At 39.1% G+C, this 15934-nt stretch overlaps 2 protein-coding genes across 2 annotated transcripts; both read right to left on the minus strand.

Annotated features, from left to right (window-relative positions):
- Positions 1 to 2876: 2876 nt before the first annotated feature.
- cdc20 (cell division cycle 20 homolog) lies at positions 2877 to 6915 on the minus strand. The gene is made up of 11 exons (XM_014332872.2): positions 6796 to 6915; positions 6227 to 6437; positions 5972 to 6111; positions 5798 to 5894; positions 5591 to 5716; positions 4853 to 5049; positions 4652 to 4746; positions 4316 to 4553; positions 4044 to 4169; positions 3378 to 3495; positions 2877 to 3282 (listed from the first exon to the last, which is right to left on the minus strand). Exons 1-11 carry the CDS (start codon positions 6901 to 6903, stop codon positions 3104 to 3106), a joined length of 1635 nt encoding a protein of 544 aa, XP_014188358.1. The 5' UTR covers positions 6904 to 6915; the 3' UTR covers positions 2877 to 3103.
- A 9-nt stretch (positions 6916 to 6924) lies between these two features.
- Positions 6925 to 13790, minus strand: si:dkeyp-13a3.10. The gene is made up of 6 exons (XM_005912785.2): positions 13290 to 13790; positions 11201 to 11383; positions 10852 to 11109; positions 8899 to 8997; positions 8611 to 8628; positions 6925 to 8341 (listed from the first exon to the last, which is right to left on the minus strand). The coding sequence occupies exons 1-6, from the start codon at positions 13354 to 13356 to the stop codon at positions 8268 to 8270; spliced, it is 699 nt and encodes a 232-aa protein (XP_005912847.1). The 5' UTR covers positions 13357 to 13790; the 3' UTR covers positions 6925 to 8267.
- Positions 13791 to 15934: the final 2144 nt, after the last annotated feature.

Raw genomic sequence — 15934 nt, forward strand, 5'->3', positions numbered from 1 at the left:
GTGTCCCTGCAGGTTTTAGATCTCACACTGGGTCAAACACACCTGAATCACATGATTAGTTCATCACCAGGCCTCTGGAGAACTTCAAGACATGTTGAGAAGGTAATTTATCCATTTAAATCAGCTGTGATGGATCAAGGACACATCTAAAACCTGCAGGGACACCGGCCCTCGTGGACTGGGATTGGGACCTTTTAAACTGTTTCTCTAAGTAACTTCTCCACCACAGAGCTTGTAGTGAGTCTGTCTGGCTGTGCAAGTGGACTTGGAGGACCTTGATATATCAGAGAGGAGAAAGTGTTTCGTCTGCAGAGCCATCAATCTCGTTGTTTCTTTTATTATTAATTTTTTTTTTTTCAATCCAGCTGTGATGGATCAAGGACACATCTAAAACCTGCAGGGACACCGGCCCTCATGGACTGGGATTGGGGACCCGTTTTAACGTGTATTTGCCCTCTGAGGAACAGAGGTTGGGCTTTTTATGCTGGTTTTAACTCTTGGTCAATTAAAGATAACATTATGGGACCTTTCTAAAAGCCAATGATTTATAGACATGAGCTTTCATAATCTGGGCCCTATTTCAGGAAGCCGGTTTAGAAAACTCAGAGTGAAAAACGATACTCAGGGTTGAGTAACCCCGAACTGTCCAACTCGGAATATTCGGTTTCAGAAAGGCTGATAACAATTAGTTCAGTCAACGCGGAGTTGCTTTAACCCCAAGTTAAGCGCGCGCACGAGGATACATAAAGCCCTGATTAGTGGAGCACAGATTAAGCGAGTCACCATGGAGACGGAGGGAAAGAAGGCGCGGTCAATGTATTTTACAGCGCTTGAGGCCGAAATTCTGATGGCAGCATATGCCGATAACATGCAAATTCCGCGGAAAAAAAGTAACACAGCCTCAGCTGCAAAAGAAAGGGAGCATGCATGGCAAAACATAGCCGACAGAGTCAATGCGTGAGTGTTAATTTAAACATTGATCTAGGGATTTCCACCCATTTAACACGTTATTTTATTATATTTTATTTTATTTTTTATTTTATACATTTGATTTTGTGATGTGATGTGAGCCAGGTGCAACCCAACAGGCCCCAAACGTTCCTGGCAGCAAGTAAAAATGAAATATAAAAATATAGTCCAAACAGGTAAGGTGTAATTGTATTATGAGCCATAGTGCTTGGTCTGTTTGTCCCATGTAAATCAATTGCAGTTAGAGGCTACATTAATTTCCCCTCTGTAAGCACTTATTGAAATTATCTGAGCACATTACAAGTACATATTTGCTTACTCTGTATGCTCAAATGTGACCCGTTATAGCCAACAGAAAAAAAGCGGAGGCCCGAAAAACAGGTGGGGGTCCTCCACCACCACCACTCACAGAGGCTGAGCAGTTGGCTTCCACATTTGTGATAATGTTGGCAGCATCACATATGATCTTCACAGTGCAGAGAACACAAATTAGCATCCATTACTATAATGAAATAATTTGTTAGTTTGAAATGCTACAGGGAACTATGTACCTGTACATTAATGCTGTGGAAAGACTTCCTGTTCACATAGTCTCCTTCATTTACTGAAGGAGCAATGATTGGAATGTGAGTGCCATCTATACAGCCAATCACGCCTGGGAACCCTGAAAATAAATGTAAAATTTAAGTAGTAGTTCAAGTATCACCACATCATGAATTAAGTTTTGTTCATCCTGATACCTGCAATTTTGTGGCATCCCTCTTTGATAAATCTTGTGGGTCTATGACCGGGGAACACCACAAACGAGTACAGGAGACGTTTCAGTGCAACTGTAACATTCCTGACTGCCCGACAGACGGTAGCCTTGGAAACGTGCTCAGCGTCACCAATATTATACAGAAAGCTCCCGTTTGCAAAAAACCGAAGTGCAATACAAATAATATGTACAGAACTGAGAGAATGTCCGCGATGTGTCACATGAGCAATATTAGGCCTGAGGATGTTATTCAAATAAATTATAGATTGTGCTGAAAAACGGTAACGTTCACACAGGAAATCATCAGGAAATGATAAAATGCGCTCTAATCACTCTCTCCCGGCGGAGAGCTCTGCGGAGAATTTGGGCTTCAACATCTACTGGCTCTTCAAGGAAGGAGCACGCCATGTCTGACACTTCCTACAGTCAGGTTTCCGACAAAGAGGCGGAGAAGGTCAGGGTTAGTTGAAGTAAACCTGCTAGTCGTCATAGTAACTCACTCAGAATTAATCTAAACTCGCTTTGTGAAACCGAAAACCCAGAGTTTTCGTTAACTCAGGGTATACTTACTCAGAGTTTGCACTAAACCGGCTTCCTGAAATAGGGCCCTGTACTCGTAGCAGTTGCACATCAATTAATTTAAAAAAAAAAAAAGTAATAAACTACACAAACCCAGCTTATTTTTGCAATATGATGACAAATATTTTTAGGAAATTCTGCATGTGAACCCAATCAGCATTCCTTTTAACTTAAATGCAAGCACTCAGTTCTGAATTCAGAGTGAGTCACCTTGTGGCAATATTTGGGCATTTGTATTTACATTAAGTGGGGAAAAAAAAAAAAGTTCAATGAAATGCCTTAGATACTTGAGACACATCTACAAAGTTGGTTGCATTTTAATCAACCAACACTACAGAATAACAGCAGATTAAGTGATCCGTTATAATAGATCAACTTTTGTGATGTAACAAAAGCCAGCTCTAGTCTGACAATGAACAGCAGATTTAGTTCTACATCATAAGCAGGATGTATTTGAAAACAACACACCAGTAAACTTTTAAACGGGTCCTGGCAACATGAAGCAACACAAAGGGAAGCCAATATGGTAAAGTGTTTATTATAACCCAGGTATAAGAACATCAGATTTAAAAAAAAAAAAAAAAAAAAAAAAAAGAAACCTAGGCTATACATTTTAAAAACTGACTGACAAAAATCACTAGTACCACACACACCCACAGCCATTAACACTTTAAACCACCAACTGGAGCATCACAGACCAACACCAGGTGGTTTCCTTTATTGTGGATAAATTAAGAAAAAAATATATATCACAAATAACTCAAACTCATAACAGATGTAAAATCTCATTGAAGAAAATTATCTGATGGACTGATGAATGACGCTGCTGGTTGATTTCACCATCCTCTCTTTAGCCTTCTTCTTAATGGGATCCATTTCGAAGCTCTTCCACAGGCGAATGGTCTCATCTGCAGCAACAGTAGCAACAGTAGAGCAGTCCGGACTGAGAGTCAAACTCAGAACTCTGTCGTCATGGCCTTAAAGAAAAATAAACAAATTATACCAGGAGAAAGGAGGAACAGCAGGTTCTCAGTTCACTGGATGTGCCTTTATGTGGACGGGACTTGTTTACCATTGAGCTCTGCGACTTTACTGAGAGAGGGATATTTCCAGACAACAACATTGTTGTGGGCATATCCATGAGCAGAGACCAGCTCCTTGTAGTTGGGTGCAAACACCAGGGATGAGATCTGAAAAGTTGGATTGGATGAGACATGTAGTCAAACACATTTTAGTGGGAATGACCATTAAAACCGAACTGTGTGGAACAGGGATGTCAAACAGGTGCAGGGCCAGAACCGGCCAAGCAAAGTCTCCATTTAGGCCCACTGGACAGTTCTTGAAAGTGAAAGAAATGATTTTGAACTTGAACCAGCTTTTCCTATTGATAAAGACCTTCCACATCGCCATTCATTCCACACTATAGTAGCTCAATACTATACGCACTTAAATATTAATACAGAAATGTTCATTTTAATCCTCTACAACTATTGAAATCTGTTATGCATTAACAAAAAGTGGAAATTTTGGGCGAGACCTTTATTTTACAATATAGAAAAACTGAGAAATGCTGTTGAAATTTTATTCTATATTAAGAGATTTCAGAGATTAAATGTTTAAACTTCTGTACACTGCCAGAAAACTGAGTTTTACTGATCGGGGCCATTTCAGAACAATGTGAGCTGTATGTGGCCCACAATGTAAAATTAGTTTGACATCCCTGGAAGGATGCAGTTACCTGGGACTGAGTGTCAAGCGAACTGATACAGGAGCCACTGTTTACATTCCAGATACGGATGTGGCGGTCGCTAGTACCACCTCCAGATGCAAGGATATTGGGCTGCCATGGACACCAGGCCAGAGCCTAGAACAATGGAAAGGCATACACAAGTGGCAACGAGAATATTTAAACTTCAGTCTTCATTAAATTTTCACAAGGAGCAGGAAGGGAGAGGAAACGGAAAAGGAGAAAATTAGTATATTGAACTTCTGTTTGCTTGACTGCTTGACCTTGACTGCTCCCTGATGTTCGCTCCAGCAACGGATCAGCTGGCTGTCGTTGCCAGCACTGCCCCCCTGCGCACGGGGCCATATGCACACCAAGTTATCATTGCCTCCACTAGCCAAGTATCGCCCATCAGGGGACCACTTCAGGCCGCACACTTCCTGTGCGTGAGCAGTCAGGGTGCCGATGTGATGGTCTGCCACCCTCACATCATGGTGGTGGATGTGTCCAGATCTGGAGCCACTGCAGGGGGTGGTGAAAGGAGAACACACACTTTAGTGCAAAAATGGAAAACACCAGGGAGATATCACCACCGTCTTTGGTAGGAGAAACATTTTTACCTGGAGACAACATGGTCATTCCAGCTCAGACTTCCAACCCTTGCTGTGTGGCTGGCCATGCTGCGCAAGCGCTTCTGATTTTCAACATCCCACAACTAAATGGAAATCAATACAATTTATAAAAAAATATATATAAAACACATGTTCTGATATGTCCCATATTCATTTGGACTCAAGTGGCACGATGATCTCCACACGGACCTGAACCTTGCAGTCACTGGTGCCAACAGCTAGGTAGCTTCCCTCTTTAGTCCAGGACAGGGAGCAGATGTAGTCCTCTTCACGCTCCATCTTCATGAGAAGAATGATGTCTCCTTGAGTGGCATCCCACAGGTAAACACTGTTATGAAGAGCAACAGCGAGAAAATTTCTACTGCTCCAATCAAGTAGATTCAAATCTAGAGGGGGAGAGAAAAAAAAAAAAAAAAAGCCTAAATTAATATTACATGTTAAAGTATTCTTAATTTACTAAACTAGGATGTTTATGCAACACTGAATTTCAGTTGGGTTCCTATTTATTAAACGGGAACATATATAAACAGGAAAACAACTTGGGAATGGTGTTGCTCTGAGATAGAGATCTCTCTCTCTTAAATGCTGCAGCGCATTCATGACGGAGCCTTGTCGCGATCTGGATAGCGTTTATACAGCCAGTCATGGACAACAATGGAAACAAAAATGACTTGCACTGCCATCTTAGCTTATGAGGTTGGAGGGCTGCTCCAACTTTCCTAGTAAGAAGTCTGACTTAAATATTCCAGCATGCAAGTCACGAATAAGGACTTCAAACCAAACATACAAGATTTGCTCTTTTAGAATCTATTGATCAGCGTCCATTCTCTGCCTTTCTGTAAATTTGTGGCATCATTTAAAGATTCATTGCAATTAAATAAAGTCAATTGTATAGAGATGTAAAATCCTCTTAAGTGCCCAACTTACAGAAATCATTTCTAAGATCAGGAGCATCCAAGATCCTGTCAGGAGTTGAAGATATGTATCTGGACTTTTTAATAGAGGCAGGGGTTGCTGTGTGAGTGTAGAGGACTTTTAGGTTGTTTTGGTAGCCTGTAAACAAGACAGAGCGACAATGAATAAAAAGAATTGCCTTCAATACAGCAGATATTTATAAAATGCACATATTTCTACCTTCTGGTGCATTAAGTGGTTTCCCTCCAAGATGGAGGATCTTTGCATCTTCAACGTTGTATCCATTCAGTGACACAGACCACGCTTTCTGGGATTCCTTCAGACACAGGGAGCCACACTGATTGATATCCTACTTGTACAAATAGAAACTTAAGTGTTTGTTACACAACTTACTGATGTAACTGATGTGTTTGTGTCCGCTGGCTCATTCTCCTTTGTCAGCAGGAAAGTTGCCACATCCATTTGCTTGCTGTTTCTGATGGGAATGAAACGATCACCCCCCATCTTGGATGGGGTTTGTTTCTTGTTTTTGCCTATGACCCATAAAAAAAAATATAAATAAAAAAAAAAAAAAAAAAAACTTCCCAGTGGTTAACATTTGCAAAGCTTTCCCAGACATACGAGTATAAATGCAGACAAATACACTACCTGGCGTTTTGCTTGGTGTTTTTGATGAGCTCAGGGACACATTAGCAGACTTTCCCGGCGACAAGCCGCTCAGGGCGGATGTGTTTGATGAGCTCGCCTTTCTCTGCCACCTCGCCATGGGAGCGTTTGTGATCGGCATGTCCAGCTTCAAGATACTGTGGATGTCGTTCTCAAACCCAAACTGCGCCATTTTATCAACGTTTTCATAGACCTGGACATCACAACAGATAAACAGTAAGTCCGTATCTGATTTGAAACAGTATAAAGGCTTACTGACAGCTACGATGCTCAGACTAATGCTAGGATAGCATCTGTCAAAAAATGTCTTTATTTAAAAAGTAAGTCAGGTCCGATTGAAAAACTTCGCTATGCTTCTATTCTTGTTTTGAACGTTAGCTTAACGTGACCAAGCTAAACGATTGTGTAGCATGAATCCAATGAAAGAACGCGTTAGCACCATCGCTTAACCGATTAAAAATGATTTCACGTATAAACAAAACAAACTTAAAACTAGTGATTGAATTTAAAAGTATATTTCTGCAATTTCAAAATCAACACAATGACCTCACCTCGTCGAGAAAACGTGAAATGCAGAGAAGCACAAACTCTTGTCTCTCTCTCGATTTTGAATTTCGTGCGTATGACGCCACGACGTTTAAATGCCACAGAGCGCTCATGCGATTGGTTAGTTCAAGAAGCTGCAGTAAGCTCAGCGCATTGCTATGGTGACGTTTACGAATACGTTAACGTGATTGGTCAATGATACTTTCTTTAACGTATGAAAAGAAACCTCTCCACTTAAAGGTGTCGCCCTCTATCTGTAGTTTAGGTCTGCGCTGTATGAATTTAAAGAGCGACACAAAACTAAAGACCTGTAAGACGCTTTACTTTAAAACACGAGACCGCTATCAAGTATATTTTTCTGTATTTGAAGGCTAGTAAAATAAATAAATAAATATTGGGTTTTATTTTTTTTATTTAAGAATCTAATATTGGTAAATATTAATTTCAGGGAGAGTTTAAATATAAATATTTGCTGAGTGATTAAGCAAAAATCTTCTCATAGTCTGATAATATATTGTGTCTTTGCTCTTTGACTGATGTGTACACGTTGGTTTTCAGTCACCTTGACACACCTGTACACAGGTCTGGACCACAGCTTAAAGGAGGCACCTCAAACAAACATCTTTAGTATTGAACAAATAAAATATTTATTGTTTATTATGCACTATCATTTAGATTTAAAGTCATTTTCTTGTTTGCTTGGCATTTGGTCAATTGATTTACATCGGGGGTGTCCAACTCTACAGTTTTAGATATCACCCTGGGTCACCATACCTGAATCAAATGATTAGTTCATTACCAGGCCTTTGGAGAACTTCAAGACATATCGAGGAGGTAATTAAGCCATTTAAATCAGCTGTGTTGGATCAAGGACACATCTAAAACCTGCAGGGACACTGGTCCTTGAGGCCCGGAGTTGGACACCCCTGATTTACATGATCAGGATTTACTTTAAATAAAGTGATAACTCTGACATCACAGGTTAATGTGAATTCCAGATTATACTTTTATTCTGCTCTCCTCTTACCTGACATGCCAACAGAAAAAAATAACTAAATAAAGCAGTAGGAAATAAAAAAAGTAATTTACTTAAATAATCTCATGGCCAAGGAATCCCAACAGTGTTTGGTATAAAGAGACGTGCAAGTACACTGAAAGCTTTTCAAGTAAAGATGCTGCAGTCACATTTTTAGTTCAAAACAACCCAGATTTGACACTTTGATCAGTCTCTCAGTAGCAAAACAACATAACATTTAAATATTCTACATAAAACAGAGTACTGTGCAATTTTAATGCAAAAAACAAAAGCTTATGTTTCACTGGAGCCAGGAATGTTACCTAAAGCTTGAATTACACATCGCAAAGGTCTGCTGATATTCATGGAGCTACGCTATCAGTTTTCATACAGAAATATGCTGGAAATATCAAGTGTTTTTTTAGTATTATTACAGTTGTGAGGTATTGTAACAGAAGACGTCTACACAATTTCCCGATCATTTTCAGTCATTTCATTCATATCTCTGTGGTAATGGACAATTGAGCCAATGACACCTGTGGGGAAAAGAAAAACACAGATTATGGTATGTGACATGTTACTGAGTTCATGAATATGTGGTTTTAATCTCTAATGATACTTTTAATGATACTATAGTTACAGTCATTTTAGACAGACCACATGACTGGGCCACAAACACCTTTGAAAAGCAAAGGGAGTCTGTTTGACTTCATTTAATATTTAACTTTCTGAATCTTTCACTAGGACTCCGAGCAGAGAAATGCATGAAAATAAAGAGAACACATGACAGTTGTAGTTTTCTTACCTCCAGGGTGCCTGAAACCTGCATAGCAAGTGTGAAAAAGACAAAACACAGGAACATAGTTTACACTTTCCTTGGGTATAAGAGTCATTAAAATCATGTGACAGTTTAAAGTTAGGGCAGAGATAAAGGTCAGCACATTCTGTTAAATGACAATGTGCAACACTGGACTGCAGTCACCTCTTAAACATGCATCTTGTTGCTACATTAAGCAGTGAACTGTGAATAAAGGATGCACAACTTCATGTGCTGACATCTAAATGGAAAGAAAGAAAAATTCTCAATGCCCACCTTTTATTTTGTAGATAATGATGCTGACCATAATTAGTACACCAAACATAATGAGCGCCAGGAGTGGGACCAGAAGATGAAGGTGAAGAATTCCTGGAACTAAGAAAATATGTTAAATTTGTAACCCGACAGTCAACAAAAAAAATTCCGCTCCAAAACACGTATGTCCTGTATGTGGAGGTGAACTCTTGTAACTGCATGAAACAAAGTTGTTTTGTTTAAGTACATGCCCATTTTTCTGTTTTAGCGTCATATATAACTGTGCAAAAGTATTGAGCTGCCCCTTATTTGTTTATATCTTGTATTTCAAGCCAGACTCTTGTCTTTTTTTAAAAGTGGTCATTAACAACAGTTCAAGTCCAGACTTTCAAAGTTTTTCTTTGGACATTGGCTGCTTGACCATTTTCAGACAAATCTGTTGTATTTTTTTATTGTTTGATAAGGCCATGTAACACTGACTTATGAATCATTTAAGCATAAACTTACCTCAAACAATAAACCGGTATTATGTTTGCTTATAGAGCACTTATAACGAACTTAGCAAAGAACCAATTTTATATTGTGCTTTTAGGCTCTTTGTTACAAGCAGCTGTTCCCATTTTTTTTTTAGCTGATTCTGAACAATGCAAAAGACAACACAGTATGACAGACATAAAATAGTACCGTCTCAGTGAGTGTGTATTTGTAAAACATGCTTGAGGCTCTGTCATGGTTATGGGTTGTATTTCCACAAGTGGTGTTGGAGATCTTGTCAACAATGATGAAATTATAAATGTAGAAATTTTGAGCCACCAACCCTTAAAAAGCAGCTTAATGAGACCAGTTTCCATTTCCAGCCTAAAAATGATTCCAAAGGAGTAAAAACACACCTATATAGAAAAACCCACAGTGGTGCACTAGAAGAAGCCCAGAGAACTATTCCTGAATACTACTTAAAGAAATGACCGGAAAGCTTGCCTGAGAGAGTTCAGCGCGTGTTGAAGAATAAAGGTTGTCATACCAAATATTGACTTTCAAGCTTCTTACATTTGGACAAACTGGTTTTGCCTTTTTTTTTTTTTCGTGCACACTTACACATGTTTGAATAAATCGTTGCACCTACTTCAAATAAATGAGGGGTGGCTCAAAACTTTTGCACAGTACTGTACTACATTCTTTTACTACTACTTTCAAAGAGGCTTTTAAAACTAAACAACTGAAATGATTATGAGACACATTATTACGCATTTTCTGCATTTTAAAAAGATTAGCATTAAATAAATAAATGTCCTGTTTCTGGACAAGGAATTTCAGCATATCCTCAAATCAAATATGACACAGTAAGGATAAATTTAAACTAACTTTATTGTTTTCTACAGTAGCAGGCTAATCAAAGTTGACCAAGTAACGTCGTCTTCTTATTCTTAACAAAGTCTGCCCAACTGTGATGGAAATGTAAGTCCTTAAATGTTCATTTTTTAGGTCTGTAATCACTGCAAAGGAGTTAAAGCTATCAGCTTAGTGTTTGTTCCAGATAATGACTCACTGTGAACAAAGGAGTCAATCTTGAAGAATAGAGGTGGTCATACCAAATATTGGCTTTTAAGCTTGTTAGAAGTGCACAGATTTGTAGAAATGTACATTTCATAAGTCACTGCACTTATTTCCCATTTTCCTAGAAACATATAACAATAAATGAGGGGCAGCTCGAGCCTTTGAAGAGCAGTGTATCATTCAAGTTTATGTCATTGAAAATATTTTGTTATTTTTGTATTCAGACATGAATTACTGCATATTATACTTATGGGTTGCTTATAAAAATGTTATTACAGTTATTGCTGGAGAATCTGACAAGTTTAAAAAGGGCAGTCGGAGCAGGAGTAAAAAAGTTTCTCTAAGTTCAACACTTTATTGAACTGATTTTGTTCCGCAGCGCTTAAAGCAGGCAGGAAAACAGCCTGAAGTAAAATATACCTGACTGTTTCTCAGAAAGGTTCAAATGCTTCATCAGCTTGACGCATCCCTCCTGCAGATGGAGTCTCTCTGCTCTTGTTTGCTGCACTTCCTGGTCCCAAACCGCTTTGATGGCCACCGCCTCCTGTACGTGGGCTGTCCACATGTCATTCTGGTTGAGAGTCAGGTACAACTGGCTGTCAGCAAATACACGATCTGCCCAGCGCAGCTTAGACCCTTCCCATGTGCATTCTCGAGAACGAAGAATGGTGTGGTTACCTGTTGAGAGTTAATGGGTTGTGGCCCTGGTGACAACAATCTCACTTACACAAATGTTCAGTTGTAAAACAAGACAATTTGATTTTCTTACGTATTGAAGAGGTCTGGTTGAAACTGATAAGAGATGTTAGGAGTGTGTCATCTAATACGGCTTTGATAACTGCATTGAATTCTGGACTTTTGCCCATTAAAGGAATTCCATTGAGAAGGACTTGCTCTTCAACCTGCTGACTTCCTGCCCTCCTCCACTGCTGGATCTGCAGTACGACGGTATCTAATGTAATATGGGCAAAAACAAAAAACAGATATAAATTTTAAAAACATAAAGAAAAAAGGAAATGCAATTGTAGCTTTATGTCAAGAGATTTATTCTAAATGACACTTCTTCAGCTGAGAGTGTCAGAGAGTGGAGACACACACGCTGCAGTTTTTACTTGCAAGGGCGGTCACAGAGAGCTCACATCAGAGTGGGGGCCCTGTGAAGTGCGCTCTGCTCTGGTCTTTATTTATATACAAAAGTAATACAATAGTGAATACATCTGTTCATAGACAGAGGAATGTTAGTGCGTATGTATGTGCGTATGCAGGTGTATGTGTGTGTTGTGGGATTCAGAAGGGAGTGAAGATAAGAGTGGTTCAGCTCTTATTATCGCTGTGGGAAGAAACAAAGAAAGAGAACAGAACAAGTTTTTGTAGTGAACAACAGTCTAACACATCAAAAGGTCATCATGCAGTATTCTATCATATGCTAACTTATATCATTAAAAGCTTATACTGACTACTAAGTACAATTTTCTATTGACACTTTATTTATTTCTTGTTGTCTTTTATGGAGACGGCGTGAGAGATAGAACCACAGACAATAATTTATCATATTATCATGTGAGCATTATTAACAGCAAGCTTTAGTTTCCTATGGACACGTTTCACATGGTGTCACAGGAGATGAAAATGTGCGAGCTGTGAGGAAAAAAGTTTTTTCATTGGTAATATGAAAATCTACTGTAGTATATTAATCTTTTTGTGTCATTGTAGAGTCATATAACCTTGTATTGGGGGGTGTGGAGGGGCGGGCTTTAGCACTCAAACAAAGATAGTGCTTTGTTTGACTAATATATTGCTTTAAGGTTTGGAGATGATCCAATGGGCAAACTGTAAATGGGTGCTAAAAAGGAAGATGAAAGTCAAATGCTTAGTCAGCCTAGGTACTCGTGTCCCACAAGTATATTGTTGCAAAGTGTGAAGACAATCCATAAGAAATTGTTGGTAATATGAAGTTTTTCCTGAACCTTGATCTTGACCCAATTTTCACCTAAATTAAATGATCTCGAGCTGTTTTTGGTATCTACCATCACACAAAGTCTAAAAATGATATCCTAAAAAACTTTGGAGCACTAGATTGCAAACACAACCAATTACATAATCCCTCCCTTAGAGGGGGAATAACCAAATCACACTGAACTGATGTATCTAACTTTCACTTCACAAAAGCAAAACTGAAAGCAAAAGATAATAGCCTTTAATATTTTGCATTTACCATACTTCTGCTTTCTGGAGCAGGATAGACATTTTATGTTAATCGCATGGTGTGAAATAACAGTAAGATGCGGTGATTTCTACATTCTGTCACACAGTGTTTATAGTTGATTAAATAACCAACACTAAATCAAGTCAAGTGCAGCTCTTTGAAATGCTTTGCAGCGTCACATCCCTCGGTATAGTTTGATTGTTTTTCATCTCTCCCTCTCTCTCTATATATATATGCATATTTTAAAATTCACTGCATTTGTCAAATTGATGCAATAAAAGAATCATGTACTGTGCAAGTTGCCTGTTTTGTATCTGGATAACTTTATACAATTCAACATAAGACGCCCACAGATAACTTTTGTTTGGTTGTTTCAGTTTCTGATTACATGGCCAGACATTGTTTTATATTCCTAGGAGTCCTGCACATACAAATAAAACGACCTGTGAAAGAATTAAATCCAGTCAAATCCACCACCCGAAGATTAAAGAGAATAACAGAAAATGGGTGGATTCATGCACTGTTTGAAGCTGCTGAAAGCCGTCCCTGCTGTTCTGTCAAAAGAAATTAAGCAATCCTATACATTTTATTTATTTATTTAATGAATTACAGTGAAACCATTTTTTTTTTTTTTAAAAGACGTGATTCCTACCTGCATCGACAGGAAGACTCCGGCATACGTGGAATGATAGGATCAAAACAAAGCGCAATGAATACATTTCTACACGCGTACAGGACTGTACTGTAGCTGGCGCTCGGTGTCAGATTCAGTGTTGTTCATCTGTCAAAGAAGCACAAACTCCACAGCAGCAGTGTGCTTTAAGCCATTTCCTGATTAAAATGGTGCTCGAAGGATGACCAGTCCATCAGGCTTTAACAGAAACTACTCCACAGACACAACGACAGCAATAGTCGGATAGACCCGATCCTCTAGGCGTTTACGTTTCGGTTCACCTGACTTCAGGCTTCCGCCTTGCTTTCTCTTTTGGCTGTCCGGTGAGGTGGAGTTGCTGTTGGTGTGTGTGTGTGTGTGTGTGTGTGGTGGTGGTGGTGGTGCGGGGAGCATGTGGGGCAGCCAAAGGTCATTTAAGGTAGCTTTCAAAACAGCGAAGTTAAGAAGTCAGAGCAAAGGACTCGACTGATAATTCAAAACAGCGCTGCGTAACCATGGAAACCGTAGATAATTAAAATCAGAGCCATCACGTCATCTTTATTTTTTTTTTCCATCTGTATGTAAATATTGTAACTCAACGCATTTATAGATTCATAATAGTCAAAAGTTGCCGGACTGTCTCCTAATATAAATCCACCGGTAAGTACCGTCACCGCCTACGTGACGAATTCTGAACCCTGACACGACTCTGACTTATTCAAGGGCTCTAGCACCTGTATGTTTCTATTACTTTATTCTACCCTGCTTGTGTTTCTACGACAGGTATGCACTTTTGGGGGAGACGCACTAAATTTAAGGTATTTATAGAGGGATAACCCTGAGCCTGATATCCCTGAGAGCAGATTTCTCCCTTTGCTCAAATCCTGCAGTCAGTCCAGTTTAACACAGCTGCTGTCTGCTGTCAGAGATGTGTTGAAAGTGTAAACAATGAAACTCATTTTATATGCTTAAATTGACTTTACATATAGCACTTTTCTACTCTGTGTGAGCACTCAGAGCATCTTCTTACTACGAGTGTTATTCAGCCACACACAAACATTCGTGTGCTTCTTTCTATGTCTAAGAACTTTGCCTAACATTCGCACACACATACTTCAATGGATGCATCTGGGGCGACTTGGGATTTAATATCTTGCCCAAGGATACTTTGACATACATGCTGGAGGAGCCTGATCTTCCAATTAGCAATCTGATCTGATTGTGAATTATGGAGTCAGTCCGCTTAACTTCAGGCTGGGTTCTGATGTCTCTGAGTTATCGAGTTTTACCCTCAAGAGAGGAAATTTTAAAAAAAGTCAAAACAAATCAGCAGACTGAAGTTAGCACAGGAGGAAAAAAAGATGTCTGCGCTTACTACTAAAATACATTTACTCCTCTTTGTATCATGGAATAACGAGGGACCAGACAGATCCTCATCGGGCCAGTAAATTGTTCTCTGCCAATTTAGCCTCTTGGGGAGAGTGCATAAGAATTGCTGTAGTACAAACAGTTAACACAATACTTTAGCAGATTACAGTATGCATAGTCTTTAATCTTAAATTTCATTTTTTTTTATCCTTTTTGCTGGTGTACTGAGGAAAAAATGACTTATGGACCCACCTGTATATTGTATATTCTGCGGTTTATATGTTTGCTGTGCCTTCAACTTTCAGACAAATGTTCTAATTTTGTCATTACTCTTCTGAAGAGTTAATATTTACATTTGTGTCTTGAGTTGACTGGTCAATGATTCTGGGAGAAACATATTTAGCTGCTAGTTAAGCATGAAAACAACCTTTATTCTCCTATCCTGGCGGCCACACCTCTGCTTACCCCCGATAACATGTCAAGTAAGAATTGTATGTTCCTTTTTAAAAAAAAAATTATATCTAACACGTTACACAATCACACTCATGTCGTCATAACAGAAACACATTGATTAGACACCGTGGGCTCAAATCGGCAGTGTCTGCTTGTTATGTTTTTAGAAATTTTAACTATCTGGATGCTGATGTTGTAATCAGGTCTTTTGTGGACGACAGCAGTGCCTCAGTCTTATGCAAGGGAATTCTTAAGATGGGCGGTATGCAGCACGCATGGGAAGTGGTCGTATAAACAACCTGCTGTGGTACTGCAGGAAATGAGCACAGAGGCAGGGCTGTTTTATGTTACATCAGACAGAATTACTTCAAGCACCCTTTTCACCTTGTATATGTAAAGTGGTTATGCTGCTCACTTTAAATTGTCATCTCTCCCTCTTTTGAGTCATTAATGTGCTACATAAACATCAACATTTTTACAGTCTGCGCCAAATAATTGCTTAAAACGCAAATAAAATAACAGACCTTCCAATCACAAGATATTCAATTCAGTTCTATTCAGTTTTATTTATACAGCACCAAATCACAACAACAGTTGCCTCAACGTGCCTTATATTGTAAGGTAAAGACTCTACAATAACACAGCAAAAAAAAACCCCAACAATAAAATCTGATGATGATCAATCAGATGACCCTTATGAGCTAGCAGCTGGTGACAGTGGGAAGGAAACACTCCTTTCTAACAGGAAGAAACTACCAGCTGAACCAGGGGGGCAGCCATCTGCTGTGACTGGTTGGGGGTCCACAGGGTAGACAGATAAAAGA

This window comes from Haplochromis burtoni, unplaced genomic scaffold (genome assembly GCF_018398535.1).
Source record: "Haplochromis burtoni strain Fernald_Lab_line unplaced genomic scaffold, NCSU_Asbu1 Contig_3, whole genome shotgun sequence".
Lineage (NCBI taxonomy): Eukaryota > Metazoa > Chordata > Actinopteri > Cichliformes > Cichlidae > Haplochromis > Haplochromis burtoni.